This window comes from Podarcis raffonei, chromosome 18, assembly GCF_027172205.1.
Source record: "Podarcis raffonei isolate rPodRaf1 chromosome 18, rPodRaf1.pri, whole genome shotgun sequence".
Lineage (NCBI taxonomy): Eukaryota > Metazoa > Chordata > Lepidosauria > Squamata > Lacertidae > Podarcis > Podarcis raffonei.
This window is the reverse complement of record NC_070619.1, coordinates 9,280,941-9,302,328: the sequence shown is the minus strand read 5'-3', so window position 1 is coordinate 9,302,328 and position 21,388 is coordinate 9,280,941. Positions and strand designations below refer to the sequence as shown.

At 49.8% G+C, this 21,388-nt stretch overlaps 1 protein-coding gene across 3 annotated transcripts in view; it reads right to left on the bottom strand.

The window, feature by feature from the left end:
- STK11 (serine/threonine kinase 11) overlaps nt 1-16,685 on the bottom strand; it is a 58,983-nt gene extending 42,298 nt beyond the window's left edge. For all 3 annotated transcript variants that reach the window (XM_053372782.1, XM_053372784.1, XM_053372785.1), the window contains exon 1: nt 14,111-16,685. In XM_053372782.1, coding sequence (XP_053228757.1) covers nt 14,111-14,394 — 284 coding nt within the window. In that variant the 5' untranslated portion in view covers nt 14,395-16,685. The remainder of the gene's footprint in view (nt 1-14,110) is intronic.
- Nucleotides 16,686-21,388: the final 4,703 nt, after the last annotated feature.

Here is a 21,388-nt window from a genome sequence, read left to right as displayed (position 1 = left end):
ACCTCGGAAGTCGAACGTCTCGCAAGACGAACATTTTGGCTCCCAAATGCCGCAAACCTGGAAGTGATTGTTCCGGTTTGCGAACGTTCTTCGGAACCCAAATGTCCGCCACAGCTTCCGATTGGCTGCAGGAGCTTCCCGCAGACAATCAGAAGCCACACCTTGGTTCCCGAACGTTTTTGACGTCGAATGGACTTCCGGAACGGATTCCATTCTACTTTTGAGGTACGGCTGTACTTCTTTGATGGGGCAATTAAGTAGGTAAATAAATAAATAGGGGGAAAGCCAATTGTCTGAAATATTTTCCTTAAAGCTTGTATTTGTTTTTTTCTGGATTGTTTTATTTGATGCTTGAATATGTTGTAAACCACTCTGAGATTTCCCCCCCCTTCAAATAAAAAGTGGCATAGAAATGAAATTAATAATAATAATAAAAACAAATAAAAACAAAAGCGCCTAGACATTTTGTTTTGGTGACCCATATAGTAAAAGCTCTGGTTTTCCCAGTAGTGATGTATGGAAGTGAGAGCTGGACCATCAAGAAGGCTGATGGCTGAAGAATGGATGCTTTTGAATTCTGGTGCTGGAGGAGACTCTTGAGAGTCCCATGGACTGCAAGAAGATCAAACCTCTCCATTTGGAAGGAAATCAGCCCTGAGTGCTCACTGGAAGGACAGATCCTGAAGCTGAGGCTCCAAGACTTTGGCCACCTCATGAGAAGAGAAGACTCCCTGGGAAAGACCCTGATGTTGGGAAAGATGGAGGCACAAGGAGAAGGGGACGACAGAGAACGAGATGGTGGGACAGTGTTCTCGAACCTACCAGCATGAGTTTGACCGAACTGCAGGAGGCAGTGGAAGACAGGAGGGCCTGGCGTGCTCTGGTCCAGGGGGTCACGACTAAACGACTGATAAAGAAGGCTGATCGGGCACAACTAAACGACTAAACACCACCACCACTGTGTGTATGTATGTGTATGTACACACACACACACGAGTTTCTAACACTGGCTTTGTAGCACCCATTGCATCCAAAAATCACATCCCTGCTGAAACATCTGTAGAGCCCCAGGTGGGTTAAGGCTGAGCCAAAGCTTCCCCACGGGCTGTCTACCTCCCAGACCCTTTTCCTTAGGACTTCCTCTTCGGCCCAGCTTCAAAGTTCCGGCCAGCCTTGCCCTAGCAACGAGTTCTTTAAAAGGACAAGAAGTCCCCGACAGGTTCACGCAAGGATCTCCCCCTCTGTTTACCGTCACCATGACAAGGCAGGATGTCGGAATCTGGACCGTAGCCAAAGGCAGCCAGATGGCCAAATCAGCAAGCGAAAAGCAGCGGCAGTAGGGGAGAGAGGAGGGGAAAAGAGAAAAATAAACCTCCCCTGGCGCCATCGAGCAGCTTCTCCAAGAGAGGGACGTTTGTCCGCAGCCATTAATTCAGGTGCGCTGCTCTATTGAACGGCAGAGTAGAGGAACTCAAAGCAGTTAACTCTTTTCACTCTGAGGGCCACATTTCCTCCCAGAGGCCACAGAGTGGCAGAGAGAGTGGCCAGGGGCAAAAGTGGGCGGAGCAAGGTGATGTTTACCTTTGTACAGAAGGCTAGTTGCTACACACATGCCATCCGTCCAAGGAAGCAAGTTCAAGGACCCATTTCTACGCAAAACCACCCTAGGAGGGTGTGAAACAGGGCAGGGGGTGGCTCAAGCAGGGGGTCTCCCCTAGCCTGACCTGGAGAGGTCAGGGCTTGAATCTGGGACTATCAGAGGGTTGGACTAGATGACCCTTGGTGTCTCTTCCAGCTCTACAATTCAATGATCTGTGTATGGCCAATTCCACTATGGTAAAAAGGTAAAGGGACCCCCGACCATTAGGTCCAGTCGCGGACGACTCTGGGGTTGCGGCGCTCATCTCGCTTTACTGGCCGAGGGAGCCAGCGTACAGCTTCCGGGTCATGTGGCCAGCACGACTAAGCCGCTTCTGGCGAACCAGAGCAGCTCACGGAAACGCTGTTTATCTTCCCACCAGAGGGGTACATATTTATCTACTTGCACTTTGACGTGCTTTCGAACTGCTAGGTTGGCAGGAGCTGGGACAGAGCAACGGGAACTCACTCCGTTGTGGGGATTCGAACTGCCGACCTTCTGATCGGCAAGCCCTAGGCTCTGTGGTTTAGACCACAGCGCCACCCGCATCCTATGTACTATGGTACATCACTTAAAAAACAAAATCCTTGTGGGCCAGTTAAGGGCACCTATCCAGCAAATCTGTTGTTGTTCTTAAACCCAATCCATCTTGAGTAACCAACTAAAACCAATATGGTAGGCCGTGCAAATGAGCCCACAGAAATTTCCACACCCCCGGGAGAATTTCCACACCCGTATATTATCTCATTACTGATAACCATCCTGCAAAATCACAGAACTGTAGAGTTGGAAGGGACCACAAGCGCCATCTAGTTCAGCCTCCTGCAACGCAGGAAACTTCTGCCCCATGTGGGGCTCAAACCCACAACCTTGAAATTAAGAGTCTTGTGCTCTACCGGACTGAGCTATCCCAGGAACGATGGGGGTGGGGGGTGGGAACCCTTTCCAGATTGCAAAAGTTTCCTTAACAGCTGCCTGGAGGAGAACTTGTTCGCCATGGGAGAGCCATTAAGGCTGGGCCACTGTAAACACACACACACACACACATCCACATTCCCAAGAGCTCCCTGGGAAGCAGGACTGACTGCTAAACCACTTTGGAAATTGTAGCTCCGTGAGGTGGATAGGGGTATGCTAACAATGCTCATCATCTTTAACAAACCACAGCTCCCACGATTGTTTAAAGCGACAAGACACTGTTTAAAATGCACAGGGTAAAAGGGGACCTAGGATAGAAACAGAATACCATATGGCAATGACCCCCAAAACAGGAATTCTGCACTGCTGTGCTTTATGCTTTGGAACGTAACGGCTATTTGCACACAGCTTAAGACATTAAATATATATATATATTAAGCACTTTAGAAAATAGAAAACAAATAAGCCTCTCTCCTAATACTCTGCGACACCCAAGGAAGCTGGACAGGCAAAAGTACCGTATTTTTTGCTCTATAAGACTCACTTTTTCCCTCCTAAAAAGTAAGGGGAAATGTGTGTGCGTCTTATGGAGCGAATGCAGGCTGCGCAGCTATCCCAGAAGCCAGAACAGCAAGAGGGATTGCTGCTTTCACTGCACAGCGATCCCTCTTGCTGTTCTGGCTTCTGAGAATCAGAATATATTTTTTCTTGTTTTCCTCCTCCAAAAACTAGGTGCGTCTTGTGGTCTGGTGCGTCCTATAGAGCGAAAAATACGGTAACTCCTCCCTCACAGAGCACATGGTCAAATAATGACATTGCCATGCGAGGCAGTGAGGGCCAATGACTCTGAAGGCTTTAAATGGAAATGAGACCAATTCGAAGGAGGAAGCTGCTGTGAATTGCACATGAACACTGTGCTTTTGCACTCTGGTCCTGCTTGTGAGGTTTGCACAGGCTACTGTAAGAACAGGATGCTAGAGTAGATGCTAGCTCCACCCTCCTGGCCTGATCCAGTAGCCGGACCATAGCTGTCAACTTTCAGATTTGAAAATAAGGGATCAGCAGCCTCACCTATCCCAGGGACAGTCTACGGGATATCTAACAATCCAGGATAGCAGCGGGAAATAGCGCTGGAGTAAGGGAATTTCCTGCAAAAAAGGGGAAGGCTGACAGCTATGAGCCAGACCCTTTCAATATTCTTAACTGCTAACATCCAATACCGAGATGAAGGTCTACCAGGCTTGTCTGTTGAGCACGCTGCTTTATGGAAGTGAGTCATGGGCAACTTACACCCACCAGGAGAGATGCCTCAAGGCCTTCCGCATGTGCTGCGTCAGGAAGATTTGGGGTATCTTATGGTGACAGCAGTCACGAAATTAAAAGGCGCCTGCTTCTTGGGAGAAAAGCGATGACAAACCTAGACAGCATCTTAAAAAGCAGAGACATCCCCTTGCCGACAAAGGTCCGTATAGTTAAAGCTATGGTTTTCCCAGTAGTGATGTATGGAAGTGAGAGCTGGACCATCAAGAAGGCTGGTTGCCGAAGAATGGATGCTTTTGAATTGTGGTGCTGGAGGAGACTCTTGAGAGTCCCATGGACTGCAAGAAGATCCAACCTCTCCATTCTGAAGGAAATCAGCCCTGAGTGCTCACTGGAAGGACAGATCCTGAAGCTGAGGCTCCAAGACTTTGGCCACCTCATGAGAAGAGACGACTCCCTGGAAAAGACCCTGATGTTGGGAAAGATGGAGGGCACAAGGAGAAGGGGACGACAGAGGACGAGATGGTGGGACAGTGTTCTCGAAGCTACCAGCATGAGTTTGACCAAACTGGGGGAGGCAGTGGAAGACAGGAGGGCCTGGCGTGCTCTGGTCCATGGGGTCACGAAGAGTCGGACACAACTAAGCAGCAACAACATGTCAGGACAGAATTCCAAACAAAGATGTGTTCTCCTGAGCCCACATTCCCCATACGTTCCCACTCCTGTCTCAGCGACGTCACATCCACAGAATGGAAGATGGCAGGATCCCCCAAGGACATGCTCTATGCTATGGGGAGCTGACTTCCGGCCCCAGGCCCACTGGTATGCAAACGTGGCATTAAGGCTGGCAATGCCAACCTTGCCGTGGAGGAACCCCTTGCAGAAGACCACAGTGCCTGGAGATAGGAGTCCGTTTGTACATCCACAGCGGTGGCCAGAGGAGGAATGACCCCCGGGAAAAGTGCAGAGAGAAGAAACGCCCTTGTGCAGCTGCAGCAGCACAACCGGACGCCTTTGTCTGCCCCGGCTGCAACAAAACAGTCCTATCCGGCATCAGTTTCTAAAGCCACAGGAGGCGCTGCCACCTTCCAACAGCTTGGCGAACTCCTCCATTGTCTCCCGAGGCAGACGGATGCCAACTACCGTATTTTTCGCTCTATAGGACGCACTTTTCCACCTCCAAAAATGAAGGGGGAAAGTGTGTGCGTCCTATGGAGCAAATGCAGGCTTCAGGAACTATCCGCAAGCCTGCGGAGCCCGGCGGGGACTCCCGCTGGGCTCCACAGGCTTGCGGACAGATGCCTGCAGCCCGAAGTCCGGGGAGCGCGGCGCACCCCGGGCTTCGGGCAGCTCTCCACAAGCCTGCGGAATCCGGCAGGAGTTCCCGCCGGGCTCCAAAGGCTTGCGGATAGCAGCCTGCAGCCCGAAGCTGTTCTAGCTTCGGGATGGCTGCGCAAAGCCTCCGCGGAGGCTTGAAAGACTGTCCCCGAAGCTGCGCTCCAAAGGCTTCAGGGATCTTTGAGGCTGGCAGTGGGGGAAAGCAGCTCTTCCCCCCACCGCCAGCACCACAAGCTTGGGGGGCAACGGCAAGGCCAGCCTTTGCGCTGTTCCCCGACCTGCTCTTCAACGAACCTTGTTTTTGAGGGGGAGAACAAGAAAAAAAAAATTTTCCCCTGTTCTTCCCCCTCCTATGGTCCGGTGCGTCCTATAGAGCGAAAAATACAGTAATTCCAGTGCTGCCTTCAAGCTGGTCTTGGGCAAGTTTGACTGGGGTGGACGCGAGCAGGGGAAAGAGAAGGGGAACGGAAAGAACGAAAGCCTGCCCTACGCTGAGCTGCAAAGCCCGACCTCAGAGGAACTAGGCGCACCAGAGCTAAAAAGGAACTGGAAAGGCAGTGGATGTCCAGGAAGAGCTTTTCGCAACGGAGCAAAGGCCACAGCTGTTGCTTACAGCGCCGCAAGATGGGCCGCAACAGATGCAGGGGCCTAAACTTAGCAAGGGACTCTCATCAGTTCTTCCACCTTCACTGGGAACTCTGCATTCTGCTTACAGGGGTAGAAGGCACGCTGCCCTCCAGGTCATCTCAAACTCCAACTCCCATCAGCCCCAGGAGCCAGCTGGGTCAAAGGTCAGGGGTGATGGGAATTTTCGTTCAACAACCTTTGGAAGGAACAGCCACTCCAGTTGCCCGCGGCTTAACCCCTGTCAAGGAAGGGCAGGGACTACTTGCTTGTCCGCAATTTCCTAAAGCTGTTTTGTTTTTGTTTCTTTACGTTGAGAAGCTTTTCCAGCTGGCTGACAAGCACTCCCATTTCAGGTGTTGGAATCGCGGAATTGTATAGTCAGAAACGGGCAAAATGTGTCATCTAGTCCAACCCCCTGCAAAGTTCATGCTGTGTCACTATTAAACTCACATTCACCCGGTGCTATACCAGCTGCACTGGCTCCCGGTGGAGTATAGGATCAGGTTTAAGGTGCTGGTTTTAACCTTCAAAGACCTATACAGCCTAGGACCCTCGTACCTACAGGACCGCCTCTCCTGGTATGTCCCACAGAGGAACTTCAAACAAAAACATCTTGAAGGTCCCAGGCCACAGAGCGGTTAGGCTGGCCTCAACCAGAGACAGGGCTTTTTCGACTGTGGCTCCGATCTGGTGGAACGCTCTGTCACAAGAGACCAGGGCCCTGCGGGACTTGACATCTTTCCGCAGGTCCTGCAAGACGGAGCTGTTCCACCAGGCCTTTGCCAGGGCACAGCCTGACCCTCCTTTGGCAATCCTCACAGAACCTCTAGCTCAATGGTTGCCATTAATTTGATTGGAACTAATTTTATAATGAAATGATTTTAGAATGTTTTATTTTATTGTTGTTAGCCGCTCTGAGCCCGGCTTCGGCTGGGGAGGGCGGGATATAAATAAAATTTATTATTTATTATTATTATACCTGGTTCTCCTTGCACCGCCTGCAACTTTATTTCTGCTGTTTTTAAAGATGTGCCGGCAAATCTCCCTGGGACGATATACGTGGAAGGTGATGTCACAAATTAATAAATAACAAGCGGCAGAGTCTTAAACGGAGGCACTGACTTCACGGGCAAAAGCCTGGAGGCAATTGTTGGGGAAGCTGCCTGCCAGGCTTAGTCATGTAAGCCCTGGCAAGGGAGCAGGCAGAATCACAAAATCACAGCGTTGCAGAGTTGGAAGGGACCCTAAGGGTCATGTAGTCCAAAGCCCCTGCAATGAAGGGATCTTTTGCCTGATGCGGCTTGAACCCACGACCCTGAAATTAACGAGTCTCACGCTCCACCGACTGAGCAAGGCAAAAAAAGAGAAGAGTTATGGAGGAGGGTACTTGCAAAGCACACAGCTCAGAAAGAACACAACACACGAAAACAAAACGGGGACTTTAACCTTGCAGGCGTTTCCATTCTCTGTTGTGAAACTTAACACACGCAACTTATACAGGGTGAGTCTTTTAAAAGAGGCCCCCTGGAACATGCAGACTCTGTATCCACGGCGCCTTTTTTAAAGGACTCACCCTGTATTTCTAGGCCTTGAAGCTTTGCCAAAGCTAGCTGTGGGCTCTAGAATTACCCAGAAGAGGATAAACGACCCTGGACATTTATGTCCAGTTAAAGGTGACTATGGGGCTGCAGTGCTCATCTCGCTTTCAGGCCAAGGGAGCCGGCGTTTGTCCACAGACAGCTTTCCGGGTCATGTGGCCAGCAGGACTAAAGCGCTTCTGGCGAACCAGAGCAGCGCACAGAAATGCCATTTACCTTCCTGCCGCAGCAGTACCTATTTATCTACTTGCACTGGCGTGCTTTCGAACTGCTAGGTTGGCAGGAGCAGGGACAGAGCAACGGGAGCTCGCCAGTGTTGCACGGATTCGAACCGCCAACTTTCCAATCGGCAAGCCCAAGAGGCTTAGTGGCTTAGGCCACAGCACCACTCGCGTCCCTAGAAAGGGATAATGGAGACTTTCATTGTCAACAGCTAGGGTGAAGCTCTTCTGTATTTAAGCTGGCATATCCAGAACGCTGGAGGCAGTGGAGACAGGGTGCAGGATCCACAAAAGGAGAACTATGCACAGTAATCTGACATCAGAAATGGCACATTATCCAGAAACCAGAACACGAACATTTCAGTCCACCAGGTCACTCTGTTCCTGATCTTATCTGAAGGCATCAGCCTGAGAACAAGAGAACTTTGGCGTAAGGGTGCTGAATCAAAACCTCTGTTTTCCCCCATTTGTGTCAGAAAAAAGACAATGGCTTTCTGCCTTGCTATGAAGGTTAATTTACTTAGCAATACTACTCAGGATGCATTATTACCTATGACTGCTGTTGCAAAGGGCCGTTTTGCCTCTATTTATGCTCTAACTGCACTGCCACAGAGTGTACCTTTTGCATTCCATTGCCAGCTAACTCCAACTTTTACACTAGTGTTGGAAACACAGGTATATAAGCTATTCTCTGCATGCTCCTTGAATAGAGATGAAGTTTGCTTCAATTTTTTTCTGCTAGCCTAATGTCTATGACTTAAAATTATGGTTGCCTTTTTATGTAGAAAAGCAATCACCAGTAAATCATCAGTGAATGTCTTGAGCCTAACTACTCTGACCTCGGTGACTTTCCCACACTATCATCGGTTGCATTTTTGTTCTAAAAATATGAAGAGTACATAGCAAAAAGTGGTGTAAACAATGGTGTCAGCTCTGTCAAGCAATGAACATTTAATACAAAACTTTATGCAGAACGCTTTGGTTTAAGAACGGACTTCCGGAACGGATTAACTTCATAAACCAAGGTACCGCTATACATACCACCCTATACTAGGGTTGCCATATTTCAAAAAGTGAAAATCTGTACACAATTTGTTTTGCCCAAATTTGTCCAGCTTTTTCTTTTGCAAAATCTCAAAAGAAATTGAAGCTATGACCGGGAGATTAGACGTACGACCACCCTATCCCTGCATGTCTCAGGGCAGGATAAAATCAGAATATAAAACCACATGTAAGGCATGTGTGAAAACCTGCATATCATCCCTAATGCTTTTGGCCTGTTTCATGTGAAGAAGAGAGATCCCTGGAACTAAACTTGCCTGGGAGGGAGATACAGCCCCAGGATGTGATGAAATGGCAACCTGTCTCTCCTTCCTTTTAAACTTTTAAACTGCATTTGCACAGAGGGACATTCTGAGTAAATAGCACTTGCAAAGAGAGGCGAGAGAAAAGAGGAACAGAGAGGGGCTGCGATGGAGGACCACAGCATGCTTGGAGTTCGATTCCCATCAGCGCAGAGGGGCTGATGTGATGAGAGCTTCGGCCGAAACATCAGGAAGGCCCCAGGTCGGCACAGAACCGCCTTCTCAGCCTCCTGCACAGATGGAACCTCAAAGGGTGATGCGGATAAGCTGCTTTTTGGGGGTAGTTTCGATTCTTCCTCTCTCTCTCTCTGGCAGATCTCGTTTTTCCAGAAGTGAAAAGAAAACCTGGTTCTGAAGGCCTGTCCAAAGAAGCAATAATAGAGCGAAGCTGATTCACTGGCGGCAGCACTCACAGCCCCCCCCCCATGAGCCAGGCAATGGACAAGGGAGGCGCATGTCTCCATCCAGGCGTTTATCCAAGATTGCCTAAAGAGGCAGAAAAACCCCACGGGGCTGACGCTCAGCAGATGTCGGAACAAGCTGTGTGGATGCTGGCTTTTAAAGAGGGAACCAGCTTGTTTTGGGAGTCCGGGGTTGGCACTGTGGCAGTATTTTCAGTATTACCTGGGTTGTTTTTTGGGGGTGGGCTATTGATAAGGTTAAGTCACAGAGCCTAGGACTTGCCGATCAGAAGGTCGGAGGTTCGAATCCCCGCAATGATGGGGTGAGCTCCCGTTGCTCGGTCCCTGCTCCTGCCAACCTAGCAGTTCAAAAGCACCTCAAAGTGCAAGTAGATAAATAGGTACCACTCCGGCGGGAAGGTAAACGGCGTTTCTGTGCGCTGCTCTGGTTCGCCAGAAGCGGCTTAGTCCTGCTGGCCACATGACCCGGAAGCTGTACACCGGCTCCCTTGGCCAATAAAGCGAGATGAGTGCCGCAACCCCAGAGTCGGTCACGACTGGACCTAATGGTCAGGGGTCCCTTTACCTAAGTTGTTGGGAACTAAGGACCCTTTACCTTTATTGATAAGGTGGACCCTCACATTTAAAAGGCCTGGGAGAACTGTGGGGGCACATGGAGGAAGGAAAGTGAAGGCAAGCAGGGGAGGATGCACCAGCCCAGGGTGAGGGGGGAGATACTAGCTGGATTAGACTCCCCCAATAATATTTGACTGCAGAACTGACACAGAAATGCAGGGAACTGTCTTATCTTATACCGAGTCAGACCAGTTGCTCCGTCTAGTTCAGTGCTGTCTACACCAGGGTTTTCTAAACTTGCGTCTCTACCCGCTTTTGTACTACAACTCCCATCATCCCTAGCTATCAAGGCCAGAGGTCGTGGATGATGGGAATTGTAGTCCAAAAGGTCACAAAAAGTACACTGTTTACCAACCCCCTCTGTTAATTCCTATGCCGACCCTGTAAGGTAAGTTAAGAGGCTGTGACTGGCTCCAAGGTCACTGCGTGAGATTCCTGACGGAGTGGGGATTTGAACCCTGATCTCCCAGGTCCCGATCCAACAATCTAAGCACTACACCCCAATGGCTTCCTAGAGTCATTCTGCTATAGGGCAGCTCTATAAATTAAGTAGGCAAATAAATACAGTGGTACCTCCGGTTACGGACGGGATCCATTCCGGAGCTCTGGTCGGATCCCGAGGTTTCCACAACCGGAGGTGCCTGTTTTGCGCATGTGCGCGGCGCGTGTTTCTGTGCATGCGCGAGCGGCGAAACCCCCCCAAAATACTTCCGGGTTTGTTGCTTTCCCAACCCGAAGTTTCTACTATATGTGAAAAGAAAAAAATGTCACTTTCAGAAGTATCTGAAATGTTTTCCTTGAGGCTTGCATTTCTTTTAGTCTGGATTTTTTATTTAATCTCTTAACATGTTTGTGAGGTTGTTCTTCAAAATATAAAGTGTTATTGAAATGAATAATAAAAAATAGATTCCACAGCAAAATAGAAAAGGAAGGTGCCTAGACATTCCACTGTGGCGACCGTAACCCAGGTTTAAGGTGCCATTTGGCAACTAGCTTACACACCTGAGTTTCTAACATTGCCAGCAACGTCTGAAGGGCCACAGGCGCCTGAGGAAACATGGGTTGCCTCTACTGGCTGCAAAGGGCTCGGCCCAGGCAAGCCTCAACAGCACTGCGCTGTTTTCCTAGGCTGGCAAGGACACGGCAGGGCTTGTTCGCCAGCAGGTCCCAGGGCAGGTTACAACAATTTAAAAACCAGTGTGAAACACAGGCAGAACAGGCTACAGGTACAAGCATAGGGTGCATCCTGGAAAAGGACACCTGAGGTGTCAAAGGCCAGGGTAAAGAGGTGCCCCATCAGTCTTTGCTAAAAGCTGTTCAGTGAAGGTGGCAGGTGCAACTCTGTGGGGAAGGCGTTCCACAACTCAGCCTGCACAACTGAGGTTATCCTGGTTGCATTTCCTGGATTCGGAGGACAGGGGCCTGTCAGGGCTAGTCTAGAGTCCCAGGCAGCCGATCCCTAAACCCAGAGCTGCAGCAGCTGCTCACTCAGCTCAGATGTAAGTGGTTGGGAGGGACGCGGGGTGGCGCTGTGGGTTAAACCACAGAGCCTAGGACTTGCTGATCGGAAGGTCGGAGGTTCGAATCCCCGCAACGGCGTGAGCTCTTGTTGCTCAGTCCCTGCTCCTGCCAACCTAGCAGTTCAAAAGCACCTCAAAGTGCAAGTAGATAAATAGGTACCGCTCCGGCGGGAAGGTAAACGGCGTTTCCATGCGCTGCTCTGGTTCGCCAGAAGCGGTTTAGTCCTGCTGGCCACATGACCCGGAAGCTGTACACCGGCTCCCTTGGCCAGTAAAGCGAGATGAGCGCCGCAACCCCAGTCAGTCACGACTGGACCTAATGGTCAGGGGTCCCTTTACCTAAGTTGTTGGGAGCTAAGGACCTGGGCAAAGGAAGGAAACCACAGCCAGCAAAGCAAGAGGAGGCGCTGCTGGAGTTTACACCTGCACAGCCAATCTAGAGGGTTCATGCTGCCTGGCCAATTACAGAAGCAGATACTGCACAAAGGGAAGAGGCACTCTTTGGCCCTCCAGAAGCTGCTGGAATACAACTCCCATCATGTCCAACCACTGACTGGGAGTTGTAGTCCCAGAAACATCTGGAGGGCACCCAAGTTAATCACCCTTGTTCTTGAGGATACCGGCCCAATACTACTGGGGAGAAACTGTTGCCCAGGAGACCACTTTGAACAACCCACAAGCACGACAATATCCAACCACGCAAGATGCCTCCAGAGGAGGCGGTTGCATTTTCTATCGCTTGCAAGCCAGTGGGTTTGTCGAGCTTCAATCTATATTCCAGCTCTCGTTTCTTTCTGCCATTTCTGGTTATTCCCTGGAAGGCGATTCGCTCAAGTGCACCCCACCACTGAAAGGTGCCGGAGAGTGAAGCTGGGGAGACACTGGCGGGGAGATGCCCTTGCAAGACTTCCCTGGCCCAGACAAGGCACCAAAAGAAACCTAGAGAGGCTCACAAGGGGAGAGGGTGCAGGAGAAGGGCCCACCTAACTGTTTCTGCCCAGGCTGTTGCCCAAGGCACCCTGAGAGGGAATACATAACTGCTCCTCCTGCCTGAGGAAACAACAATCACCAACCAGCAAGTACACATCTGAACATGGGAGTTGAGCCAGCCAGTGGCAGACCACAATATTTGCAAATTGCCCCAACCTCCTTGCCTCCGATGGCTGTCCTGTGGGACCCCCATAGTCAGTCTTGGAGCTCCAACTTTTATGACAGAAACACCAACAGATGGCTGTTTTTACCATGCATTTTTCAGACGTACAAACCATTTCCCCTTCGAAGGCCACATAACCCCAGGGGAAATGCCAATCCGCTGTAGGTCAGAGCCAGCAGTGAGAGAGAGAGGGGGCTGGGGCTTATGCAGGCACGGCCAAACCTGGCCCTCCAGCTGTTTTGGGACTACAACTCCCATCATCCATAGCTAACAGGACCAGTGGTCAGGGATGATGGGAATTGTAGTCCCAAAACAGCTGGAGGGCCATGTTTGGCCACGCCTGGCCTAATGTGTGCACCCATCCCTTCCTGCCTTTCCACACCCACTTCTCCCACTTCTTTGCAATTACGCAGAGGGCAGCATGTATCCTCCTAGGCCAGAGGTTCCCAGCGCTTGCTGTAATAAGAACATAACAGCCTTCCTGCTAGATCAGGCCGGGGGGGGGGGGCATCGAGACCGGCATCGCCTTCTCACATTGGCCAAGCAGACGGCCCCATAGGAAGCCCATAAGCACGACCTGAGTGCGAGAGCAACTCTCCCCACTTCTGAGTTCCAGCAATGGAAAATTCCCTCCGATGGAGAAGGCAAAACACAGCTACTGGACAAAACCCATCGCAGCAGCATCCTCCTCCAATTTGTCTAATCCTCTTTCAAAGACATTCAAGTTGGCAGCCATCACTATGTCTTGTGGGAATGAATTCTGCAGTAAAGATAAAGGACCCATGGAAAGTCCAAGGGGACTATGGGGTTGTGGCGCTCACCTCGCTTTCAGGCCGAGGGAGCTGGCATTTGTCAACAGACAGCTTTCCAAGTCACGTGGCCAGCAGGACTAAACCGCTTCTGGTGCAATGGAACACCGTGACGGAAACCAGAGCACACAGAAATGCCGTTTACCTTCCCGCCGGAGAGGTACCTATTTATCTACTTGCACTGGCGTGCTTTCGAACTGCAAGGTTGGCAGGAGCTGTGACAGAGCAACGGGAGCTCACTCTGTTGCGGGGATTCAAACTGCCAACCTTCCGATCGGCAAGCCCAAGAGGCTCGGCAGTTTACACTACAGAAGCCACCCGCGTCCCTGGCATTTCCGTGCGCTCTGGTTTCCGTCACGGTGTCCCCCTGTGCCAGAAGCGGTTTAGTCCTGCTGGTCACATGACCTGGAAAGCTGTCTGTGGACCAACCCCGGCTCCCTCGGCCTGAAAGCGAGAGGAGCGTTGCAACCCCAGTCCCCTTTGACTGGACTTAACCGTCCAGGGTCCTTTACCTTATTCTGCAGTAGCGTGCTACAAAGACACAACTACGCTCAATTTTTGTAGGTATGGGCCTACCCTCACCCCCAAACCCTCTCCCACCCCCCCAAAAAACCCCCAACACTCACTTTTTAACATTGGCCTCCCCATTGGGGATCCTCCGCAGCTTCTTCTTCTTCAGGATCTTGACAGCTCTCCTACAGAGGGTTTCGGAGTCCAGCATCTCCTTGACTTTGCCGTAGGATCCTTCCCCAAGCAGGTCCCCCATCAGGTACTTGCCTATGAGCTTCGCCCTTTTCCGGCGGGGCTGGTAGATCACTTCCGTAGAGTCTATGCGGTGGATGAAAGTATCCATGCCCACCGAGATCAGTTCGCTTTCGACAAACATCCCCAGCTGCTGGGAGTCCTCCATCGCGAATCGAAATGACCCAAGCCTGTTTGCGTTCCACGACGACAAGTGTGTGCGCACGCCAAAGGTTTAAAAATCCACTTTCCTGGTGTATCGGATGCTCCCTTTTTACTCCCAACTTTTTTGGGGTGGGGAAGGAGGATGTTCAGCGGAGGTAAATCGAGAATTCCCAAAAAGATTGTACAAACGTTTTAACTTACAAATGAAAAATAAAAGCCTATGAGAACTTTTCTCTCAGGCCCACGAGGGCCCTACAGAGATCCAGCACCTCGTTCCAATACTTATAGAGCTTTTCTTAAGCAATGTGGATGGGGGAAAGCAACAAAGTTGATTTACAGTCAGCTTTAACTTCTCTTTAAAAAAAAATATCTCGTTTTTGCTGCTCCAAGTCTTTCACATCAGGTAATGTTCTCCTGAGGAAGTCCAAGGTATTTCCCCCCCTTCCTTGAGGACCTAAGTCATCTTCAAGAATACTTCCTGCGTTTGGAAACAGAAAGCTAGTCTCTCGGAGGGTGTTCCATCGCTAACAAGGCATGGCAGCTCCTGTTTCCAAACTGTGAGGTGAAGAATCAAGGAGCCCAAACCCACCCCTCGGCTTTGACCACTCTCGCCACCCAGGTACGACCTCCGATGAGAGTCCTCTCAGCCGTTCGGAAGCTGGAACCAAGTCTTTTTAAAGGAATTTTCAATACTGATTTCAACTGCTTCTCTTCCGCCCTTGACAAAGGATTGAGGCCTTCCGTGTCTAGTAGGTTCTACCAGGGGCATCCTTCAACCACTTGGGGTCTACCTGACACATGATGTGTCACCCCACTGCTTCAGGTATTAAGGTAGGTAGGCAGGCAGGCAGGCAGGCAGCTCAAACCCTATTCAAGTCTCCCAGAACTAAGCACCCACAAAAAAAAAGAGAGAGAGGAGGGGATGGTGCTTGAGCAAGCTCTCCTGACGCAAGTTTAAGCTTACACAATTCATCCAGCTTAAGCAACTGTCTTGAAAAAAGAGGGGAAGCCTCTAATCATTCTGCTTTGGGGCACCCCTCTACCTTCAAGCTATTCTGCAGCAACACCAGGCTTTTGAAGGCATCACTCAGAACAGATTGATCCCATTAGTGCCAGACTCCTGACCGATCTTGCTGAGAGTAATTAAGTCCCTTTCTGAACAGACACACACACACACACCCCCCGTTCTGTTTATGTGGCCTTCCGATCTAAATAAGGAAATGCAATGTGATGTTCACAAGCCCAGGGAGTCAAGGGAAAGATATCCTTGGCACATGAGTTGGGAAAAGGAAAAAAAAAGGAATTGGGAGATTTTCCCTTGACAGGTAATTGTACCGTTCCCACAAGAGACCAAGATGCCTGTCAAACAAGTGGGGAGAATATTAACTTGGGGGGGGGGAGAAAGTAGACCCTTTCCTCCCAAATCCTCTTTCTTTTGAAGAGCTTCAATAATCCCCAAGTATCTTCCTCTTGACAAGATTGGCACCCACAAAATTAGGGAGTCCTTATGTGGAGCCTCCTCTCTCTACAGGAGAAGGGGTGGAAGGGAAATCTGTAGTATGGGAGATGCCTCGTCTCCCATGCATTCAACCCAGAAGGGAAAAAATGTTAAGGGACAGAAAGTAGCTGGTCCCTTCTCAGCCAGAGACAACTTAGGCGCTAAAAGAAAAACAAGTGCCAATTGGGATTGGGAGGCAGCTATAACAATTTCCCCCAAACGGTGGCAACTAATGAGGGCTACTTAAAGGGTGATAGCTCTCTGCAAAGGCAAGTGGGGTGAGGAAGAGAAAATCTGACCCTAACAGAAGGGGCAACAGAAGCGAAAAAATAACACCACCACAAGGGAAGAAGAGGTAAGGGTCTTCCCTTCTCAGAAGAGTTTCTAAATTGGGGGAAAAGGGGAGGGGGAAGAGAGAAGTCGATTAAGGGAGACACCTCTGCTTAATGTAATACTCTTTGACTTAATTCCCCGTCACAATTTCTAGCAGGAGGAATCGCTAACCCGTCCACACAAAAAAAAGAGGCAAGTATCCTTTCAACTCAGGATCACTCCTCCCCAACAGAAAAGGGGGTTCAATTCCTCATGGGATTCAACTTAAAAATTAGGGTGGGGGAGAAGGATCTTTCCTCAAGAAGGGTCACTGGCTGTCACCTAAGAGTTTCCTACAACTTCTTCCCCAATCTCCCTCTTTTAAGAACGGGGTGGGGGGAAATAAATGTCACCCCCCCCAAAAAAAAAGAAAGAAAGAGTTGCGAATGGGGATTAACGGACTGTCACTAATAAAAACTGGGTAAGAAACTGGGGAAGAGGGGCCCTGAATTGCCAGAGGAGTCAATTAACAGAACTCCTATCAGTCGATTTGCCTTCTCTAAAGGACAGGCAACCGAACTCCACCCCACAAAACCCCAACACCAAGTGTGTGTCTATATATACAGACGCACACACTTTTCTCTATTTAAATAAAAAATATAAATTATATAAAAATAGCTTATTCCACCCCCCTCCCGTCCACAGACACACAGACCCTCCCCCCTCCGCCTTTCCCCCCCCTGCAAGGAGAGCACACCCCCCCCCTCAGACACACACACGGCTTAAAATGAATATGGGGAGCCTGCTGTTATGAGGGGGAGCCTTCCCCACCCCCCCAGGAAAAAAACCACTAGGCCCAAGCCCTGCGCTCAAGTAGCAGGGGGGGTGAGTCAGAGTCCTTTTGGGACCCCTCCCCCCTCGAGCCTGACGGGGGATAGGTGGGGGGGGTTGGGGGGCTCTGCTGCTCCCCAAGGGGCGGCTATGTGGGGGGCTGGCTGGCCGGCTGCTCCCCTCCCCTGACTACGTCAAAGCCGCCTCGCCCCTCTCCTTGCCTTCCTGCCGCCGCAGCTAACACGCCGCCGCCATTTTGTTTACCTCCCCCCTCCTCCTCCGAGCATGCGCAGTCCGCGCGCTCTAGTACTGGCTAAAAAAACCCCGAAGAGGACGCCCCGCCCCCACCGCGGCGTCTTCTACGCTGTCATAGGTCACTTCCCCTCGTCGTTCTCGCCCGATTGGCTAAGCGGCCTCCGCCTCGCCTCGCGGGAGGTGGAGGAGACGGTCGGGGATTGGGTGGTCGGGGGCGCGGGGCGGAGGGCGCGGGGTTGCCATGGGGACGCGTAAGGGGAGGCCGGCTTGGGCCTGCTCGACGCTTACGCGCGGCGGCGCCAGCCAATGGGGTTCGACCCGCCTGACGCTGCTGGACTACAACTCCCACAATCCCCGGCACGGCGCCTAGTCAGGCCGGGGCTGATGGGGGTTGTAGTTCGAGATGTCTGAGGGGAATAAACGAGGAAGAAAAGGACATGGTTGAATAGGAGCCGAGTCCTAGGGGCCACTGGGCCCCGCACAATAAAATATTTGAGGGGGGCCTATGGCCCCCACAGAGTTGACGGCCATTCCCATTCAAATGACGTGTGTGCGATCAATAATGTGGGGGCAAGGCTTACCCGCCCAATATTCAAGTTGGCACCCCTGAATGGTTGGCATCAGTCTGTCTGTTTAGGGAAGCTTTTAATGTTTTTTTTTCTAACTTTTATTTTGCTTTAAACAGGTACATATAAATATAGACCACCAAAATTACAAAGGAAAATTCCTTAATAGTAATGAATTTTTTTTTTTAAACTACAAAAAATATCGAAGTACATGGAACAGAACATAAGCAACTATGGGGAAGATAAAAGAAAAGAAAAAAAGAAAAAGGAAGATGACCCAAAGCAGGAAAGCTCATCTGTGTACACTTCCGTCAAGCTAACAACAGATCATTATTCTTATCAAAATTTTTTGATGCATTACTGTATTTTAATATTTGGTTGGAAGCCGCCCAGAGTGGCTGGGGAAGCCCAGCCAGATGGGCGGGGTATAAATAATAAATAATTATTATTATTATTATTATTATTATTATTATTATTATTATTATTATTATCAAGAGACAATGCAGGAATGCACCATTGGGAATGAAGTCAAACTACTTTGGACTGGCAATGGCGAATTATTGGTCTTTCCAAATTTCAGCAGCGCCTTGCGCAGCAGCAAAATTCGGTGTCCTCTCTCACCTCCTGTTCTCGTTCACTGCATTATAGTTTACAAATGCTCCTTTACAAAGCTATTGCACTACCAAATTTACTGTACACTTGTGAAACATGGGCCACTTATAAACGCCATCTCCAACTCCTCGAAATCTAACTCCTCAAAATAATAATAATAATAATAATAATAATAATAATAATAATAATAATAATAATTTATTTATACCCTGCCCTCCCCAGCCAAGACCAGGCTCAGGGCGGCTAAATCCAACTCCGTCAACAGCGTCTCTGAGATATTTTACACATCACTTGGGAAGAAAGGCAAACTAATGCCAGTGTATTGGAAGAAGCAAAGATCACCCATGTCGAAGCGATGATTCTTCAACATCAACTTCGTTGGACTGGTCATGTGCGGATGCCTGATTATCGTCTTCCAAAGCAACCACTCTATTCAGAACTTAAAAACGGAAAGCGTAATGCTGGTGGTCAACAAAAGAGGTTCAAAGACTCTCTCAAGGGAAATCTTTTAAAATGTAGTATAAACACCGGAGGAGTCAAAAGAAACTTGATCAGACTCCTGCTACCTTAGCAGCTGAGACCTTGGTGCTTGCGGCCGGACAGAGGTCAGCTCAGGTTGTGGCCGGTTCAGCCATCGGACAAACCGGCATGCCTTGATTTAAGGGAGCAAATTTCTTTTCCATATCTTTATTTTCTAACTCCTTCCCTTTTTGCCTGTAATTGTGCTTAACTTCTTTTATCTTTATCATTAATATATTGATTTTCCAGTGTCCCCATTTCTTCCTCTAACTTTTTCATCTCTTCTTCTTGTTGTTTTTTCCCCAATTTACTGGATTCCCTAATCCTAATTCCCGTCACCACTGCTTTCATTGTATCCCATATTATTGGTTGAGTACTTTGCCCTTCTCATTAATCTCCAATATGTCTAATAATTCTTTCCCTATCTTATTTACTGTTTGACTGCTGCTGAAGATCCTTGTATCTAAGCTTCATCTTCTAGCTTCCTTATAATCTTTCTTTACTTTTAATACCATATTAACCAATGTGTGGTTGGTTACCTTTATTATTCCAGGAGGGAAACTTCTTAGGGCTTGGAAGAGCTGTTTGAAAAACCCACAGGCACCATGTCAAAGCGGGAGTCAGGAGCAACAGTTCACCAGGCACCAAATGAACTCTTTATTCAGTGAAACCGAACAGCTCAGGCCTAGTGAGCGCAGCGTTCCAGTAAAGGTAAAGCCATATCCTCCAACATTTTTCCGATGAAAATAGGGACGTCCCATTCCATAACGATAATTTTACTATTTATACCCCACGCATCTTACTGGGTTGCCCCAGCCACTCTGGGCAGCTTCCAACATACTGTATATCAAAACATAATTCACCATCAGATCACATAGCATGTCCATGGCTATAGCCTGCACCCAAAACATCACGCATCCACTGTTTCGTGGGGCCGCAATGGCGCAAAAACGTGGTTACAAAGCACGGATCCACATGGATGCTCAGGATTTTTGCATTGGGTCACCCCAAATTCACCATCAGATCACACAGCATGCCCATGGCTACAGCCTGCACCCAAAAAAATACACATCCACTGTTTCGTGGGGCTGCAGTGGTGCAAAAACGTTGTTACAAAGCACGGATCCACATGGATCCTCAGGATTTTTGCATTGGGCTACCCCAAACTCACCGTCAAATCACATATCATGTCCGTGGCCACAGCATGAACCCCAAAAATCATTCATCCACTGTTTCGTTCAGAATATTTTTTTTTCTTGTTTTCCTCCTCTAAAAACTAGGTGCGTCTTATGGAGCGAAAAATACGGTAATAAAACATTAAACATTGAAAAAACAAAACTTCCCTATACGGCAGAGGTTTTCAACCTTTTTAAGTCCACGGCTCCCTTGACCAACTGCATTCTTTCTATGGCTCCCCTGTGGGGCTCAGGAGCCCATTTATGCCACCCCTTGCCTGCAGAGCTGGCAGCCCCTCCCCCCTTTTTGAACATGCTCCCTTGTGGAGTGTCTCCTCAGCCTCCTCCCCTCTTGGGGGTCCTCTGGTCAGTTGTACGTGTCGCCCTTGGTCTCTGAGCTGCCTCCCCGCCCTAAAGAGAGGTGCCTCCTCACACTGCCCCACAGGAGCCTGGGAAACACCCCCTGGCCAGCTCCAGAGGCGCCATTCACCTGTGGTAGCCAGGGCTGCTGCAACAAACAGCTGTGCAAGCCTTTGAGAGGCAGAGATGCAAAAGGGCATCAGAGGAGGGAGGGAAGGAAAGCGGGACAGAGGCCAGTCTTGCCCACGGCACCTCTGATCATCATTCAGGGCACCCCAGGGTGCCACAGCACACGAGTTGAAAACCACTGCTATACAGGATTGCCTTCAAATGGCTCGGGGGTCAGATAACTCCATACCCTCCCAATACTTCTCCAATGAAAATGGGGGTTTCCTAAGAATAAGTGGGACATTCCGGGATCAAATCTGAAACCGGGGCAGCTTCTCTAAATCAGGGACGTCCCTGGAAAATAGGGACATGTGGAGGGTCGGAAATCTCCCCACCGCTGAAGAGGTCAATGTGACTTCCTTTCTGAGGGAAGCCTGCCCTGGCACCAGGCTGGGTGGTTCTGCAAGCAGATCCCCTGTTTGTGCATTGTAGGCAGCTTCGCACCGGCTAAATTTAGTGCCTTTCCTACAGATCAGCAAAGCCAGGCTTTGAGCGAGAGACAGAGACAGGGGTTGGGTTATGCCTGGAACCTAAGAGAAAGCCGCTAGCAAGTCCGTTCAGGGCGATGGGTGGGGAATCTCAGGCCTTGGGGCCCCAAATGCAGACTTCCAAGTCGACCTGACCTTCCAGATTCTTGCTGTAACACAGACCACACCCCTTAGCTGAAGCCACACCCCTCTGTCCAGGCCACACCCCTCACCA